Here is an 18480-nt window from a genome sequence, read left to right on the forward strand (position 1 = left end):
AACAAGTCACTAATTCCGATTAGTGGCTGAGTTGACAAATGATTCTGGTTCCCTCCCAGACGTCGTGCTTTCAATTCTTCTGCTAGTTAAGTCTTCCATCATTGCTCAACTAACATCTTCCAATGATGATGCTGACAAACTTCATAGTTTAAAAGTAGTTTAGCAGGTTTGAATGATAATAAATGAAAAACCTCCACTTACCAACTTTAAAAAAAATATTTTCAGGTTATTCAAACGCGGGAATATATTTCTTTTTAAATGAATAATAATTATTGAACAACTGTCCTGCTCTGCATATTAACCTTAACCACCTTCTAAAACCAGGTAACCCACGATGACCGCTCTGGCGTCAGAGTAGGCCACTGCCTCTTGGCATTACGTAGTGGTCATCGCGCCACCCTGGAGAACCAGCTCACGGCAGCCCGCTGCGCCCTGCTCCGCCGCCTGGGCGAGGGGGCCAGCTCAACTTCAGAGCTGCGGCGAGGCTATACGCATGCGTACAACTGCGCTCTCGGCCTGCACATGCTGGCGGAGATAGAACACTCGGAGAATGCTATTTATAAGTAAGTGTTCACCATCAGATTGGAAGATTCTCTCATTAACGCATTAGTGAAAGACCACGACTTGGAATCGAAAGCGAAACCTTGCTTGAAATGCTATTGGCCGTGTTTGGTGATCAGATATGAATAGCCAGGAACTTCCCAGCCTCCCTCTTCTCCATTTCATTCCCCTCCCCACTCTAGCCTTACAAAATATGCCAATTGGAGATTTCAATGTTCAAATAAAATAATATCCATGGTAGGGATCCTCTCCCCTCCATTAATCTTTTCCACTGGCTCCACAGTTCCTTGTCATTTGCCTTCATAGTCCAGTCAGTGGGGAGTTTTACCTTGCAAAAGGTTAGGTAGTAGCGATTTTGATATATGTTGTTAAGATTGGGACTCTAAGGAAAAAAAAAAGTTTTCGACCTTGGGAGGGTCGAGCTCGACCCGCCATCTTGGATTGAAGGTGCCAAAATTTTTTTTTTTCAAAATAATTGTGAAGTGGTCGTTTTTACAACCAAATTGTTCAAGACAAACTTAAAGACAACTAAATTACCTACATTTTTTGTGGAAAGTTTTTTTTTGTAAGTCTAATAGGTAACGAGTTACAGTGGCGGAAATGTGAATATTTTTCTGAAAAATGATGAAATTCCCAACTTTGTAATATTTTCGGGTTATTCATTACATAATTATAATAATTTTGTTAATTCATTTCCAAACCACCATGAGGTAGGGAACATGGGCATTTTTTATTGTGATATCCCCAGTAGGTCTACTCCACAGATATACCAGCGATGGTAGATTTCTAAATTATGTTACATTACTATGAATTATGTTACTATAAATTATGTTACTTAATAACAGTCTTCGTCATCAATGTCATCATCTAACTCATTGCCTGTGATACTGAGATTCTGGCCTTCCATTGACAAAATCTCTTCTTCTTCGTCCTCGACGTCCTCTGGCGAATTTCGGCATGTTTGACCATTACAGCACCCACATACAATAGAACACTTCAATCCAGCTTTCCTGCAGCTACATGCAACACCGCATCCTTTTTTACAATTGCATGAAATAAATTTTAATAAAGTCTCGGGTGCTGGTTTCTTTGTCATTCTTACTGGAATAAGCCCGTTGGTGTCACGTTTCCAGCCCCAGTTTCTGGATCTTTTTGGATTCCATACCATTTTTGGACTTGATGGTACGTTCTAAATGCATGGTACCGTGCAGTGTCGTTCGTTGGTGGCAAAGAGGCAAGATTGAATTTGCTTTTTGTTGTCGACTTTGCGAAACGTTTGTAGCGGACTTCTTCCAAGGTTTCCTTATCCATGTCACCACTGTACAAGCAACAAGAAAGCGTGTTCCTGCAACTGCTATGTCTTCTGGTGTTGCATCATGTTGTTTGAAGATTCCTATCATGGCATTGAGTCTTGTGTCGTTTTGCACAAGCGAACAAAATTTTGTTTTTCCTTAGTTGAAGAAGGACGATGTTGTATCGCAGCCGCTAAAGGCATGAAGAAACAGAATATTCTCAGCCGCCTCTTTGTATTTCACTCTATTCGCGGAATACAGTCTTTCAAAAGTTTTGCCTCTCCCGGGTTTTCGAAGATATATACTAATTTTGGGTGGTGCTAATGCTGTCAACAGAACTAGGAGATCAACGTCTTCGCCAATAATGAAAACAGCGTCATATGATGAACACAAGGAAATCGCAGTATTGACAATCAACTCATCAGCATCTTCTTCAGCCTGCTTAACTGTAAAATCATCCTGTATAAATTGCTTTGTAAGCATCGAAATCAGACGGACTTTGTTATTTTCATTGGCTAAAAATCGTTCTTGTGAAACTTGAACTGGCATTGTTTCACCGAAAAGAACATCTGCAGACATGAGCATCTAGGCAACGTCCTGTAACCAGGACTCAATCAGTGTTGCCAAGTCAGCTGTAGACTAGGATCCCACTATAACAAATCAACGTCATCGAGCACACGGATGATGCTATATAAGTATATTGTAACGTAGAAATACGTTAAAATGATATTGTGTAATATGTTTGTACAAAATTTATAAAGAAAATTGGGGTTTTACAATTTTTTGTCAAAATTTTCTTCTTTCAACCGCTGTAACTCGTTACTTATTAAACTTACAAAAAAAACTCTGTTCAAAAAATGTAGGTAATTTAGTTGTCTTTAAGTTTGCCTTCAACAATTTGGTTGTAAAATCAACCGATTCATAATTATTTTGAAAAAAACCAAATTTTGGCACCTTCAATCCAAGATGGCGGATCGAGCTCGACCCCCCCAAGGTCGAAAACTTTTTTTTTTCTTTAGAGTCCCAATCTTAACAACATATGTGAAAATCGCTACTACCTAACCTTTTGCAAGGTGGAGCCCTTTTTTATCCCCCACTGACTGGACTATCAGTCCTCTGGGTTGCTTACACCGGCACACCCACTTGATCAGGATTTTTGGTGTCCTGTCATCTGACATTTTTTCTTTACCGAGCAATCCAGACATGTTCACTATTTTCAGCCCATCGCAGTCTTTGAGACCTACAGAAGCCTACAATGATTTCATCCTCCATTTAATTCTCGATTTTTTATTTGAGAGGCGGGTATGGGTACCGCTGCCCCGGGAATCATTCATTGGATAACCAACACCTCTGCCATAGGTCACCCCAAGTGGTTCACGGTCGGTTCGATGAGATATTTCCCGGGTTCATGAGAGGTTTGTCCAGGTCTTGGCAGCAGATACGTGCCAGGGATGGATTTATACATCTGTCACTCCTAGATACACTGACCCCCAGATTCCTACCCAACCCTCATATCATTTTCCTTCCCAGAACTTCCTCTCCTACCTTTCCTTAAAAAGACCTTCCACACAGCATCCCCAAAGATGACATATTAGACGAGATTATTTTTTCAGCGCTTCCTGTGTGGGGTTAATGTAAAAAAAAAAATTGTAATCATTATAATTCTGTAAGGTCCATTTCCCAGAGTAAGTTGATTTTTTTTTCCTGCATATTGCTGATATAAATATGATAGGGTGTCTGTCTCTATGTGTATTTTAATGAACTCATCCCAATATTTTGCAATTTTTACAATACACTTTCAAAATTATTCTATGGATCATTATTTAAAATGTACGCTTAATTCACAGAATCAAAGAGTTGCAAGATGGAGAGAGTGCGTGCAGTGAAATACTAGATGATCTCATCCAGGAATGGAACCTGAGACTTAGGCTAGTGCAATCCTCTGCCAGAACTGTTGAGCCGGTTTTGAGACTGCGTCGGATACTACTGGAGCAATCTAAGGTACCTACGTAGAGATCATATTATGCAATACATGTATACATACTATCAATCAATCTAACTATCTTCCAGTCATTGCGGGATGAGGGAGAGTAAAGAGTTCACGTAAACAGAATGGTCTCTTTATGCTTCGACCTTTGTGCAATACATAATCATATTCTTGTAAATCCCTACATATGTATATATGTATGTATACATAATTATGTAATAAGTTGTTTATAGAAGAAAACAGAAATGGTTGGGTGTGTAATGTATTCATTATTATTTGTGTTTCAGGAACTTTTGGAGACATCTCACCCGTATACAGCAACTCTACTCGATTCACACATTGGAAAAATCTGGTTACAAAGTGCTAAATTTGCCAGAAAGGCTTGCATATTCCAACAGGTAATGATCGACTATCTTCATTTAACTATTTTCCCCCTGTGATCAGTGTTTAAGTATGATAATATAGCGACTGAGATTTCTGAACTGGTACATATTTGCAGTTAACTGATGTTGTTTTTTAGGCTTATATCTACATACTGAATGGAGAGAAATACAGTCCCAAGGAACTGTTTATTGAAAAGGCCAAGCTGTACTGGATGCGTGGGCAGCAGGAGCCGGCCTTTTATACCCTCAAGAGAGGGCTGGAGGAGCATTTCCCCTCCCTTACACAGCTGTCGCCTGCAGATAGGTACTGACTCCCACTCTCTCTTCTCTTCTTTTGCATCATCCAATCAACATCTCTTTGCTTTGTTACTTCCTCGCTTCCTTTTGAATTTCCTCATTTTGATAATTCACTCAAATACATATTTTCTTTGCTAAAGAACTAAGGGCCATTTGTCTTACAGAAATTAAAAATAACATTGTCATGAAATGACCAATCAGGGCAATTTTTTTTACTGGCATTTGAAAGGTCGCAGTTAATTGCAGATTCTTGGTCCGTTTCAGCTTTTGAACAGGTTGTGATTAGCGGAGAAGCAAAACTGTCGTGTTGTTATGCTTAGTCAGCTGATATCAATTTGTTAGAAATCTGAAACGTACGGAATTTAACCTCTCGAACGTCAGAGTAGGAATATCGTCAATATCGTCAAAATACCAAACTGTCAGGCGAGAATTTGCGGAATAGTGTGAAAATTATTGTGATGAATTTTATCAAATATCGGAATAAAAACTACCATTTATGTTTTTTTGAAATTGCTTTCTATTTACCAGATAATTTATCTTATTATTTGTATATATTTCATGTTTATATCGTAGGAAAAGAAAAGAAAAACTAACGTTATAATAAAAAAAAATTTCCTACTGTCCAAAAAAATATTTATACGAATATATAAAGTGGTTTTATTACTTCTACATAAACCTGAATACATACCCTACATTAAAAACAACAATCAAAAGGTATTTTCAAAAAAATAATTACCTTTATGACTTGTTTTAGAAAACTCTGCGCAAAAGCCAAGTTACTGAAAGCCATTTACAATGATGAGACAACCAATGTGGACATGGATGTTAACATCACCCATTACAAGGAGGCGGTGGAGGTTTACCGACAGTGGGAGAAAAGTTTGGTAAGCCACCATTTTCATTGATTCCAAATCAGTTGCTCATGACTTGAAAATTTACCAATCATAAAATTGCAGGTTTGTTTAGCGGCCTATTACGAAAGAGTGTATGCCGCCATGAGCCCTGATGAGAAGAATGGTGTCTCCGGGGGTGCTGCTCGGGCCAGGGCCTTGGACTCCTACGGCAGGGCCTTGCAGCACGGCCACTCCAAACTGTACCAGAGTATGCCCAGAATGTTGTCCATATGGTAAAATCCTTACAAACAATTTAATCTACGTACATAATTCATAAATTACACGAAGCTGAAAATTGTCTTAATATGATTTCAGGTTAGATTTTGAAGTCCAATCGACGGACCCTAAAAGCCCTTCAATGGTGACCCTGGCCCAGATTTGCACCATCATCGATACCTTCAGTGAACGCCTTCCTCTCTATCTCTTCCTCACCGCCTTCTCGCAAATCATCTCCAGGATTTGCCACCCTATCAAAGAAGTGAGTATTTCTATTATATCATCCCCCTTTAACACACTTCCGACGGGAAGGGTAGTTCTATCTTTTACGCCGGTCCTACTTGAATGGCGTGAAAGGTATATCAATCTCTTTGTAAGGGTTCCAACTATGTATATGAATTTTAAAAATGTAAAATCTTCCCCATCTTCAATTTCTTGTCTTTTGTGTGGAAGAATATTCTATCAAAGGAAACTAATAAGAAATACATCCGTTACACTTATCGCATCGGAGATAAGGAAGTTTTTTTTGTAAAGATTTGTGCAAAAATGAAAACAATTTTTTGTACAACAAATGTAATAAAATACATACACGTCTTACACATAAAACATCACTAAATGTCCCAATTTTGACTTTAACTTCACTTTATGGAGTCGTATTACAAAAGTAGGCTTTAATTTCAGACAATAATTTTATAGTTGGGGTGTGGTGAGAACTATGTAAAAAATTTCATTCAATACATGTATTACTAGCAGAACTCCCCGGTCTTGCCCGGGCTCGATACAGAGTTTTTCAAAATCATACTTGACAGTTTTTCATACTCATGTTTTGAAGATCAAGTGTGCAAAAATTCATCAATCTCGAAATAGCAGGAACACAGAAAATTACATTACATTTGTTACGTTTATTTATATTTCCCTATTTGTTACGCTAGCTTGTGCCGTGTTTTAGCTGGTAGTCCACATTTTTTAATAACTGAATAATTCATTTATTAATTTAATTTTTAGTATAATAAGAAAAAAAAATACAGCAAAAAGTGTTGATTTCTAACTATGATGCTCAAGTCTTAGAAAACGGCGATTCAGGGAGTGTTGAATTCAGTAATTTAAATCAACGCCCGGGTGGATTGAATGATTAATAAAATGGGCCTCCAAATAACAAAGGCCTTTGGTGTTCTGCTGACGTTAACTTGACCCTTTTTTTTATTCTGCTCTCACAACGTACGATGCTATATGAAGATCTATGATAAGTTTGTATTACATGGTTCCTATGGTTTTGTATTTTTTACAAGAGAATTTACATGTTTTCTAATGAAAAGTTTCAAGTTTTATGAAATATGTAAATATTCTCTGCCGCTTTCAAAAATTTAGCAATCCTTCAAGGCCACCTGTAGTTCAAGCGTTTTCATCGTGTAAAATTAGTGTAGTGTAAACGTACCTATCTCTTCTTTCCAAAAATCTCCAAAAAAATTTCCAAATTTCTTGTGTAAGTTGTTTCTCCTTCAAAATAGCACCACCTCTCATAGTATTTCATGTGTTTCCTTCTAGAAAAGCTGGTAACTGATACACCAGTAGTCTCACTTGCTGAATGAAGAACAAAGTCCAAATTATGTTTTATATTCATTTTTATTTTAAGTGCTCGCGACAAACGCTTGTCTATATAAACGTCATCCAGAACCTCGGGAACGAAATATGGTTGAAGTAATAATGTCAATAATTATTTGTCAAAAAATCACACATATTCATTTATTTCTATGCCGCACATTTATTTATAAACGATTTCTCTTGTGCACAATCCAGGGTACATTAGCATTTCATTTCATTTACATAATATGTAAATGAAATCCTCAGCATGGGAGATCCCAGTGAGGATATCATTATAATATCTTTTTGTTACACAAAAAAAAGATAATAAAGCACTTATTATTATTATTATTATAATACTAAAGAATAATAATTTTTTTTTTTTTTTAAACTTTCGATTTTATGTCCGGGTTAAATCTTCCCCACAGGAAAAACTAAACCCTTCCACACACTTTTCCACAAATGATCATCTAGTCAATCAACATTATGCAAGTGCATTATATAAGCAAAATAAATACAAAACAATACAAGAACAACACGTCAATTCACCAGAGATCAAATGTGAAAATAATTCACCGACTCCAGATATTTTCATATCAGAGGGTTCGGAAGTATCAAATATTTTCATATCATCGTTTAACAATAATATTATTGTGAAAAGATGTATATGAGACGAAGTGAAGGGTAGAAGAAATCGGAGACGCCCGAGGAAGCCATGGCACGATCAAGTGATCCAAATATTTTGTTTTTTTCTTTTTTACATTAGCAATTGACTGAGTAAATTTTTTTTACATTAGCAACACACAAAATCCAAAAAAATGCCCTCAGGGTCAATGTCATCTTTGGGGATGCTGTGTGGAGGGTCTCTTTATGGATAGGAAGAAGAGGAAGTTCTGGGAAGGAAAAAGGTATGAGGGGTAGTGGTGATTTGTCCTCTCTGCCTGCCCTTGTGGAAAAAAATTCGTGTAGGTTAGTTGGTTCATAATGAATACCGCACAAAAGTCCCAACTGCTCCCAACCCTCTCGCGTCAGTGAGACTATGGCATCCTCAATTGGAGTATGGTGTTTTGTGGTACCGCCGCCCCGGGAACCATTTATTGGATAACCAACACCTCTGCCATAGGTCACCCCAAGCGGGGTCACCAAAAGTAGTGGTTCGCTACTTGTGGTGACTTAGCAGGGGTGCCCGGCTTCATGGGGTGAGGTTTGTCTAAATCTTGACGGCGGATGCATTTATCCACCAACTGCGTGAAACGAGGACAAGGAGTACTACAGATCTAACAGTAAAAGTCCTTTTCGAAGATGATGCAATAATACTTAACTGAAAGCCAAAATGAAGTGTGTCGTACTCAAAGGCAATTAATAATCAAAGATAATTTTTGGTTACTACATTAAATAAAACAGACTAGCCTTCAACCGCTAAGAACCGCTAACCGCTAACCCCCTAGGAAAGGGGAATGGGGGTGGTTTTTCGAAATCTCATGTATCTCAATCTGTTGTTTTGATTGTCAAGTGGACAAATTTTGATTAACCTCGCAATTAATCTGTATATTTGCATACAAATCAAATCCACGCCCCCTATCCGCCCGCCCGCTAGCCACAAACACACAATCAACTTTATATATTAGATATCAAAGATATGGCCATTTAATTTCCATCAAATTTTATGATTTTTTATAAAACCTAAAAATATAAGATAAAAGGTGAAATAAAGTTGTATTCATTTACTTTATACCACAGTAAGTAGTTTACATTATTATTCTATATTAATATTCGGAGGGAGGATTTTTGGAATAAGTGTGGGCGATTCCAAAACTTAATGCTGGGAAATCCTGCATTTTTTTAAAGTGAGTTGCCACTTGCTAGGTTAAAGGTTTAAATCAATTGAATCTTCCATTAGTATTGTTTTATAATGCCAGTAAACCAAACCAAGGATGTTGAACTCCATGACAGTTATGTTAGATTGCTGCTTTACAATAACCTGTACATTTACTAAATACAAATGTATATTTTGTATGCCAGTATTAAATAAAATAAATTCATATAAAAAACAAAATGTCACATCGTAAATTGGCGACATAAAATTTTTCAGGAACTTCAAATCCACTTGTCACACTTTGTTCATTGTAGTAATTTGTATGCTTCAGGTGATGTTTCACAAAAATGGGGCGCTATACAAATTTATCCAATTATAGGTGTATACCCAGCTGAAAAAAATAGTGATACAGCTGATAGTGGCCTATCCCCAGCACTCCCTGTGGATGATGATGTGCGTGATCAAGTCCAGCTACACGCAGCGGGTCAAACGCTGTCAGGAGATCCTGGCAGACCCGCAGCTCAAGGAGCCCGCCATGCTCAAGTTCATCTGCGACTTCAACCAGTTGGCCGAGAAGCTGATAGAGCTGTGCAACAAGCCCATACCGGATAATGTTCAGGTATTCTTACTAAATACAGTGAAATAGTGATACAGCTGATAGTGGCCTATCCCCAGCACTCCCTGTGGATGATGATGTGCGTGATCAAGTCTAGCTACACGCAGCGGGTCAAACGCTGTCAGGAGATCCTGGCAGACCCGCAGCTCAAGGAGCCCGCCATGCTCAAGTTCATCTGCGACTTCAACCAGTTGGCCGAGAAGCTGATAGAGCTGTGCAACAAGCCCATACCGGATAATGTTCAGGTATTCTTACTAAATACAGTGAAATAGTGATACAGCTGATAGTGGCCTATCCCCAGCACTCCCTGTGGATGATGATGTGCGTGATCAAGTCTAGCTACACGCAGCGGGTCAAACGCTGTCAGGAGATCCTGGCAGACCCGCAGCTCAAGGAGCCCGCCATGCTCAAGTTCATCTGCGACTTCAACCAGTTGGCCGAGAAGCTGATAGAGCTGTGCAACAAGCCCATACCGGATAATGTTCAGGTATTCTTACTAAATACAGTGAAATACAACCATTCAGAATTGAGATATTCCTTTAACTCTGTTTAGTGACCATTTTTTAATTGCCGGTTACTTCCCAATCATAGAATAAAGAATACAGGCATGTGATTTGGGTGTAATGATTCAAAAGTCTGGCACATCGGACCTTAAATTTTCAATACTAAACTGTGTTTCATCATCTTTATGAAATTAAAATGGGATGGCGATATACAATGTCAAGCAAGTGTAAGAGGGACAGAGCTTGTGCTACATGGACGAGAATCAAAAAGTATTATAATTCAAATCTACATGAAAGGCATTTCTAGTGCATACATATTATCTATCAGTGTTCCCAATCTTCCTCTTCTTCATCAGTTACCTCCTACCTTCAGCCCAACAAAATTTCTTAAATAGGGATGCCGTAGTTTTTGGAAAAGAATGAAAAATTATATTTGAGCCGGTGATACATACATAGTTAGTAGTACATACATACTTGAATATTAATAAACCGTGTATAAAACAAAGATGAACGTTTTGTTTTTTTATTATTTCAGGCAACACATGTCAGCACCTTAGTAAGGTCCCTTCCCAAACTCTTGACCTCAGATAACTTCAGTCAGATCATGATGCCTGCAGAACAGTTCGTCAAGCTTATTCTCCCGTTTCACTCTGTCAAAAAGGTAAAAATTCGTTAACTATCTATTGTTGTATAAATAAAATAAAAATATCTTTTTGTATGTTCTTGGTACAATAACTCCATTTTTTTTCCAGGAGAAAGATCCAAATTTCAGTCCGTTCCCTCAGCTGGTGCATATCACTGGAATTGAAGATGCAGTGACTGTATTCCCTTCTCTTCAGAGGCCAAGAAAAATCACCTTAAGAGGTTGGTTTTACCCATGTTCTGGTGGCAAGCCCAATAGCTTTACAATTCTTAATCTAACTATCCTAAACCTATTACATACTAACCTACAGAAGGGAAAACAGCGAATTCATTGAAAAAAAACTTAACACGGAAAACTACTCCCTTCATACAAGTTTTAGCTAAGTACATAGTTAACTGCAGCCGATTTGGTTGGGATTTCATAAGCCAAATAATTATTAATCTGTGCATATTACAAGCAGGATATATAAATTTTCCATATTTTTTCCGCACTCTTCAATAAACACAGACAATATTTTAAAAGAAAGCCACCATATAACTTTATCATTATTTCATTAGTAAAGTTATACTACGTAATTAATAGAGGTACTGGCAGAAGGCATTGATTGCTATATTTGCTGGCCGTCACAATTTGTTCTGAAAAGCCCTGCCTATTTAGACACTAACACAAACGAGTCATCTCTTGCACACGTACATATTAGGCTTATGTTAGTTTTTTTCATTGCTTTTATTGACTCTATATCATTCGTTAAAGATGTGTTGAATTGAATACTCTGACATGAGCAACATTTGGCATACTTAGTTTCTGCTTTTGACACACTATATTGTATGTACGTCATCAGCATTACGACCTTGGAGAGTCTTTGCCATCTCTAGGAAAGCACTCTTTCCATTCTCCTGCTGGTTACCTCTATTCCGTGCTCCATTTGTTCCTTTTGTACATTTAGGTAAACATAAGGTATGTAAACAATGTGATAAGACTGGTAGCGCAGCGTTTGATCTGGCAACACCGATTGTTGGGACTATTCAGGTTTCACAACAGGTATGACTGTGTCTATTTATTTACATTGGTTTTCGAGTGATCAGAGCCATTTATGCACAATGACGGAAACTAATATATCAAATATCACACCAACATCTGATGTGCCTTCAGTAGAATTGTTTTTTTTCTAGCGTGCGTATTATTTATTAAAAAATATGATTTGTTTCACATCCACAGGTTCCGATGGCAAGAGCTACATGATGATGCTGAAGCCCAAAGACGACCTGCGTAAGGACTTCCGTCTCATGGAGTTCAACGCGGTGGTGAACCGCTATCTGCAGGACAACGCCGAGAGCCGAGAGAGACGACTCTACATACGCACCTACAGTGTTCTGCCTCTCAACGAGGAGTGCGGCATCATACAGTGGGTGCCCAACCTGCTGGGCTTTAGACCCATATTGATGAATCTGTATAAAGAAAGAGGTAGATCATTTTAGATTAAATAATCAAATGGTGGTTTGGGTATGTGGAGCGAAAGAACAAAGAGAGAAAGTTAGTAGTAGAAGAAGTCGGGGATGCCCGAGGAAGACATGGCATTATCAAGTGAATCAGATACTTGAGTCAAGTCATGTCAAGAGTGTACCTATGAGACAATATATAAATGTAAACAAAGCAAAGATTGTGTGTCGCGAGTTGTGTAGCAGTCTACCCTCTCTGCCTACCCCCGCCAACTGGTTACTGACAGTAGCTCTAAACTACCTGATTTAGTAAAAACATATAGTATGTAGATAATTTTTTTTTGTAACTGTCTCATCATTCAAACGGCATGGTTACCAAGGGTGTGACAAAATAGAACATTGAAGGAAAGTGGAAAAAAATAAACATACAATGAACCAGACCTAATAAGCTGTTCTTTTATCATGTTCTGGTTTATCCGGTTACCGTTACCAAGTACGGAAGGATTATATTGGTTATTGTTTTAGTAAGTGTCAAACCTGATACAAAAACAAGCCTTTAATAAATTGACTTCCCTTTTGCCTAAGATGGACAAGAAAAAATAATATTTTTATGAGACACTGGTAGGGCGTACACATATTGCAAGTACTACCAAATCATCAACAATTGTTTATCTGTTTCAGGTATGTACACCAGTGCAAGGGAGCTGAAGGAATTGATGTGTGGAAACAAGGATCCGCTGGCTAAGAAACGGAAAGTGTTTGAGACACAACTCATGCCAAAGCACCCACCGGTCTTTGGGGACTGGTTCCGGTACACTTTTCCAGATCCACACACTTGGTAAAATATTATCATTTATAGCATCTATCTTTTTTAATATATAAAAATTCAGCCTGTTTGTGTTCGCACAGCTATAAAAGTAGTTGACTGATATCGCTGAAAATTTCAAAGTTTGTTCTTATTAGTGCCAGGAGTTTTTAGAGAGAGATATGAATAGTGGAAAAGTCGGGGAAGCCTGAAGAATACTTAATGCAATATTTCTGCATCGGAATGAAATACGGAGTGGAATTAAAGTCAGCGTAATGTAGTGTTTTTAAAAGTAACATAGTAGTGTACAGTAGTGAATGGTGGAAGAAGTCAGAGACACCCGAGAAAGATATTAGTAAAGCGAAGCATTGCTAGTCCACTGGTCTATTTTATAACATGAAAAATCATAAAAGGCTGCATTCGGATAATGCAATCCATGTTGCAATTTGAGGTAATTTGGAGGTGTTTTGAATATGAAATGCGCCCCTGAAATTGCTTTGGACAGTGTCTAATACCTGTAATGTCTACCATTTGTACAATGGCCCTTTAAGGCGATGCCATACGTAGTAATGCAAAATCATGTGTTTTTGGTTTGAAAATTTGGTCGCCTAGAAATGTTTCAGATGCTTTAATTAAATACTGCGAGTAGAATACATCCTGGCCTTTGAAATAATCGAGTATTTTTTTGATACGTCTTTTTATAAGCCCAGAAAAAAATAATGTATAAGGCCTATGAAAACTGCTTTAAAGTTCAAAATCTCCTATTTACGAACCCATTTTCGGTTATGATTTTATTGTATAATGTGGCAAATTAAGTTATTTATAAAATGATCAAAAAAAAAATAATATTTATGCCTGAACATCCACAAAATAAAATAAAAGGCATTTTTTGTCCATGTTTTTTTCTTGCATAAATCAAAACTCTATCTCGTTGAATGTGCACCAATTCACTGCTACGCTGATGACAGCACCGTTCACGAGGGTTATCTTTTTGACAGGCCCCCTTCCACCTATGATGTCCGAACAGCTCGGGAAGTTTTGAAGCAAAAAATTGACCACCACCTCGAGATGGTTCGTGCCTGGGGTAAGGCCAACTTGGTCAGTTTCAACGTCTCAAAAACCCAAGCGTGTCTGATTTCGGCAAAGAGGGAGATCAATGACTGTCTGGTGCAATTTGATGGGAGCACTCTCCCCAATAAAGACTCCATTGAAATGCTTGGAGTTACTATATCAGACCAGCTCAAGTATCGGGGATCCATAGAAGCCCGAGTAAATCAGGCCTCCAAAAAGTTGGGCGTCTTGTACAGGGCTAGGAGATTCTTCAACAGTGACCAGCTGCTGACCCTGTACAAGTCTCAAGTCCGCCCAACTATTGAATTTGGGAGCCACCTTTGGGCTGGTGCCCCAAAATACTTAATAAACCTGCTTGAATCTGTTCAAAGGAGAGCGATCCGTCTGATTGACAATCCGTTGTTAACAGACCGATTGCCTTCTCTAATGCATAGACGCAATGTAGGCATGCTGTGTCTGTTTTACAGGTATTTCAATGGAGCCTGCTCCAAGGAGCTAGCAGCATTGATTCCTGATGCACCGGTGCACGTGCGCGAAACTCGACGGACACGAACTGAACACCCGTTCACGGTTGACGTTGGCTTCATGAGAACGGGCCGTTTTTACGACTCGTTTTTGTGTAAGTCGGCTCGTATGTGGAACGAGCTACCGGCATCTGTTTTTCCTCCCTCCTATAATCCGAGCCTCTTCAAGGCCCGCATTAACAAATCCCTTCCTACAGCCCCTACCTTATTCCGCCTCACAACGCCGCCCAACCAGGTGGTGACATAGTTCCCCTGTCTGTACACTGCACAGGCAGGGACACTCTTGTGAGGTGTCACATAAAAAAAAAAAATAAAATAAAATAAAAACAGTCGGATGGTGTTAAGCGGGAATTTAAACCTTATCGCCATCAACGTAAGGGTTGATATTGATAGCGGCTCAATTTAAAATATTACACAATGTAGTGCATCGCCTCAAATGAAGGCTTCACTGTGATATTGGAATAGCAGAATAATAATCAAGAGACATAAGTAACACAATGTGTTGTCTCTCTCTCCTCCAGACACACTATCATTACAATACCTATGCTAATCGTTGTTTTTCTTTGTTATAGGTATCAAGCAAGATCCGCTTACATTCGGACAACAGCTGTAATGTCAATGGTGGGATACATTCTGGGTGAGTTGTCTTACTAATATTACACATAATTTAATATTCACCTTTAACAATTTGATGAACCTAGTACATACATATTCTATGTGAGCTGTTCATTATTTACAAAATTGATTACAGGTTTAGGAGACCGACACGGTGAGAACATATTATTTGATTCAACCAACGGCGATGCGGTGCACGTAGATTTCAACTGCTTGTTCAATCGAGGCGAGGCGTTCGAGTGGCCGGAGCGAGTCCCTTTCCGACTCACGCACAACATGCAACACGCAATGGGCCCTCTGGCCTGTGAAGGGACCTACAGGTAATCATATAATTAATCTATAGTCAAAATCCAGAGGGTTCCTGGTTTCATGAAGCAAATACATATTCATATACATATAGGAATTGTTTAGCAGTCCATCCTCTCTGACTACCCGTGCGGTAAAACAACGTGATGGTTAATTAGTTTAGTTAAATTAGACTCAAATACTTCCAAAAGCGATTGTATATTTCTCTTTGAGGAAGAAGGGGATGTTTCGAAATAAGCTGAAACAAATTGCTTGACAATATGCATTTACTAATGGAATGGAATATTATGACACAAAATGGTAATCCAGAGAATTCAGAATAAATTTGTGAGATTTCTCTGAAGGAGTATGGCCAGTACCCGTGTCTCTATTCTACTGGCTTTCTCTTGGACATGCTCAGAATGTCAGAATGAATCAAAATGGTCAAAAGGGATGTGTACATTGTTACACATTTCTTCAGAGATTGATAAAATATGGTTCGAAAATTCTACCATCATGAAGAGCATTCGTTTCTGTTTCCGATGGTTATCTCTGTCACTGACAGCATAGACTGTTATCTCCCGGTCTGCAGGACTAACTTACCAATTTCATAGCCAAGGAATCACACATAAATATTTAGCGTCAATCAAGTTGGGTTTAAACAGAAAGCTTTGTTGGTAGTTGTATAATAAATTGAATTGAATGTAACCCCGCAGAAAATGCTGCGAAGTAACTCTGCGAGTACTGCGGTCGCAGACGGCCACCCTGATGTCGGTGATCCGCCCCTTTGTGTACGACCCCCTAGTGGCTTGGCAGAGGGCCGCTCCCCGAGACCCCTCCACCGCCGAGAGGACCAACCAGTCAGCCAAGGACCACCTGGCCCACATAGAGCAGCGCCTTCAGGGGATGGTAACCAACCAACTTAACCTTTAATGTTATCTTACACAACAATGTCATCTTTTGTGATGGTCAACCCCATTTCTGTGACACTAATAATGATGATACATTAATTATATTATGTAAATATTAATATAGAATAATTTCCAGGTTCGTACTAAGGACAAGCAATTCTCGCTGTCCCTCTCCCCAGAAGGCCAGGCCCACAACCTTATTCTAGAAGCCACCAGCGTTGTTAACCTCTGCCAAATGTATATAGGCTGGGGACCTTTTCTTTGATCTACCTCTACTGTTTTAAACTTATGTTTGTTATGACTGTTATTACTTGTAGATGTATATTAATTTTAATGTAAAATTGTGGTAGGACCATAAAGAATATTTTATATTTCGTTACTTTCTTTTATTTCATCATTCCTACCATTATTTTTGAGTAAAACATAAGTTCTTCTTAAAGGCGGTTCTCCTGCGACCGTTTCCATAAACATTTACCACGTTCATGCCAAATGGGGGCGAGGCTGTCCACATTTTTGCTTGCAGATGATTCAATGTTTGTACTTTCCGTGGCTGATGGAAATCATTCTCCGCGCAAGAGAAATGAATCGCACAAGTTTTCGAGGTTATGTGCACTGGGCGAGCTTATTAATAATTGAAGACCTTCGGATAAAAACCAAATGTCAGAAATGGATTATTTTTCAGGAGAGCATTTAAACTGAATACCGGGTCAATCCGCACCAAATCATCCAGGCCATGTCACCCACCATCTCAGATTTTGATGAAACTTTAAATTTTTAATCCTTCCATATAGATAAGAAAATATACCAAATTTTACCTTCCTACCTCAACTCGTTTTTTTTTTATGGGCAGTTGAAGTTTGGGCAAAATAAGCGTTTTTACATATTCCGAGCACTCCGGAAGAGCTTGTACCTTCAATGAAAAAAAATTGTATCTTTGTCATTTATAGTGCAAATGCAATGAAAATTTTCAATATTATCAAGAAAACTATGCTGATTGCAGAAAAAAATAAATAAACCCTTTACATTTATCTACTTGACTTTAAAAAATTACCAAAAGTAATTTTTTAAGTAATTTTTGGGACGGAAAAGGTACTAAACAAAAAAGCAATATCTCGGGAAGGTACAGTGTTAATGAAGTAATTTTTTTTTTTATTCATATCTACAAATAGCATAGAATCACATACAAAAATAAAATTCATGGCATTTTACTTGCTTCAATAAATAAAATCCATTTTAAACTTTTTTCAAACTTTTTGTAATTTTTTTTTATTCTTATCTACAATAAACATAGTACAACCTAAAAAAATAAAACTCCTGGTATTTTGTGTGCTTCACAGTGTAGAAACGTTTTTAAAATAAGAAATCTTTATCATACAGAATTGTTCTAGGTTTTTTTAAATCTAGATACAAAAATAAATAAAATCCATTTTAAACTTTTTTCAAACTTTTTGTGATTTTTTTTATATCTATTTTTAGTTTGTAATTGGGCAAGTTATAGTTTAGGTATATAGCTAGTAATATAGGTTGAATGAATGGACTAATATCAAAGAAACAGTCCTAGAGACAAGTCACTACATGGAAATGATGTATCTGCAACAAGAACAAGACAGAACATGAAAATTACTATCTGCCTCATCACTAAGTTTGCAGGATACTACATGCTTGTGGTAATTTACACTTGTGAAGAGCCTGGCAAAGATCTCACAGTGTCAAGCTTGTGTGTAATTTCAGATGACTTGGAACATGATGTAAGTTTCGTTTACGAAACTCAAAAAATTGTTGCTCAATTTTTAAATCAAAAATTTCCCCAAATTCAAAGTGTTCATTATTTTACTGATGGTTGCGCAGCGCAATATAAAAACTGCAAAAACTTTTTAAATCTGTGTCACCATCAAAAAGACTTCAACTTGGAAAGCATGTTGGTCGTTTTTTGCTACGAGTCATGGGAAATCTCCCTGTGATGGAATAGGTGGAACAGTAAAACGTCTTCTAACTAGAGAAAGTTTGCAACTTTGCCCTGGCAACACTATCACAACTGTAGA

General features: G+C 38.0%; 1 protein-coding gene across 1 annotated transcript in view; it reads left to right on the forward strand.

The window, feature by feature from the left end:
• The window catches only part of mei-41 (ATR serine/threonine kinase meiotic 41), a 38898-nt gene extending 22116 nt beyond the window's left edge, over nucleotides 1-16782 (forward strand). The window contains exons 16-31 of the mRNA XM_089638230.1: nucleotides 325-563; nucleotides 3701-3854; nucleotides 4128-4238; nucleotides 4361-4527; nucleotides 5275-5404; nucleotides 5477-5646; nucleotides 5729-5891; nucleotides 9406-9645; nucleotides 10681-10806; nucleotides 10898-11009; nucleotides 12007-12252; nucleotides 12909-13065; nucleotides 15200-15264; nucleotides 15379-15562; nucleotides 16244-16436; nucleotides 16575-16782. Of these exons, the coding sequence (XP_089494356.1) occupies nucleotides 325-563; nucleotides 3701-3854; nucleotides 4128-4238; nucleotides 4361-4527; nucleotides 5275-5404; nucleotides 5477-5646; nucleotides 5729-5891; nucleotides 9406-9645; nucleotides 10681-10806; nucleotides 10898-11009; nucleotides 12007-12252; nucleotides 12909-13065; nucleotides 15200-15264; nucleotides 15379-15562; nucleotides 16244-16436; nucleotides 16575-16703 (2586 nt within the window). The 3' untranslated portion in view covers nucleotides 16704-16782. The remainder of the gene's footprint in view (nucleotides 1-324; nucleotides 564-3700; nucleotides 3855-4127; nucleotides 4239-4360; nucleotides 4528-5274; nucleotides 5405-5476; nucleotides 5647-5728; nucleotides 5892-9405; nucleotides 9646-10680; nucleotides 10807-10897; nucleotides 11010-12006; nucleotides 12253-12908; nucleotides 13066-15199; nucleotides 15265-15378; nucleotides 15563-16243; nucleotides 16437-16574) is intronic.
• Nucleotides 16783-18480: the final 1698 nt, after the last annotated feature.

This window comes from Hesperophylax consimilis, chromosome 12 (assembly GCF_061612785.1).
Source record: "Hesperophylax consimilis isolate HC1 chromosome 12, BYU_Hcon_1.0, whole genome shotgun sequence".
Classification (NCBI taxonomy): domain Eukaryota; kingdom Metazoa; phylum Arthropoda; class Insecta; order Trichoptera; family Limnephilidae; genus Hesperophylax; species Hesperophylax consimilis.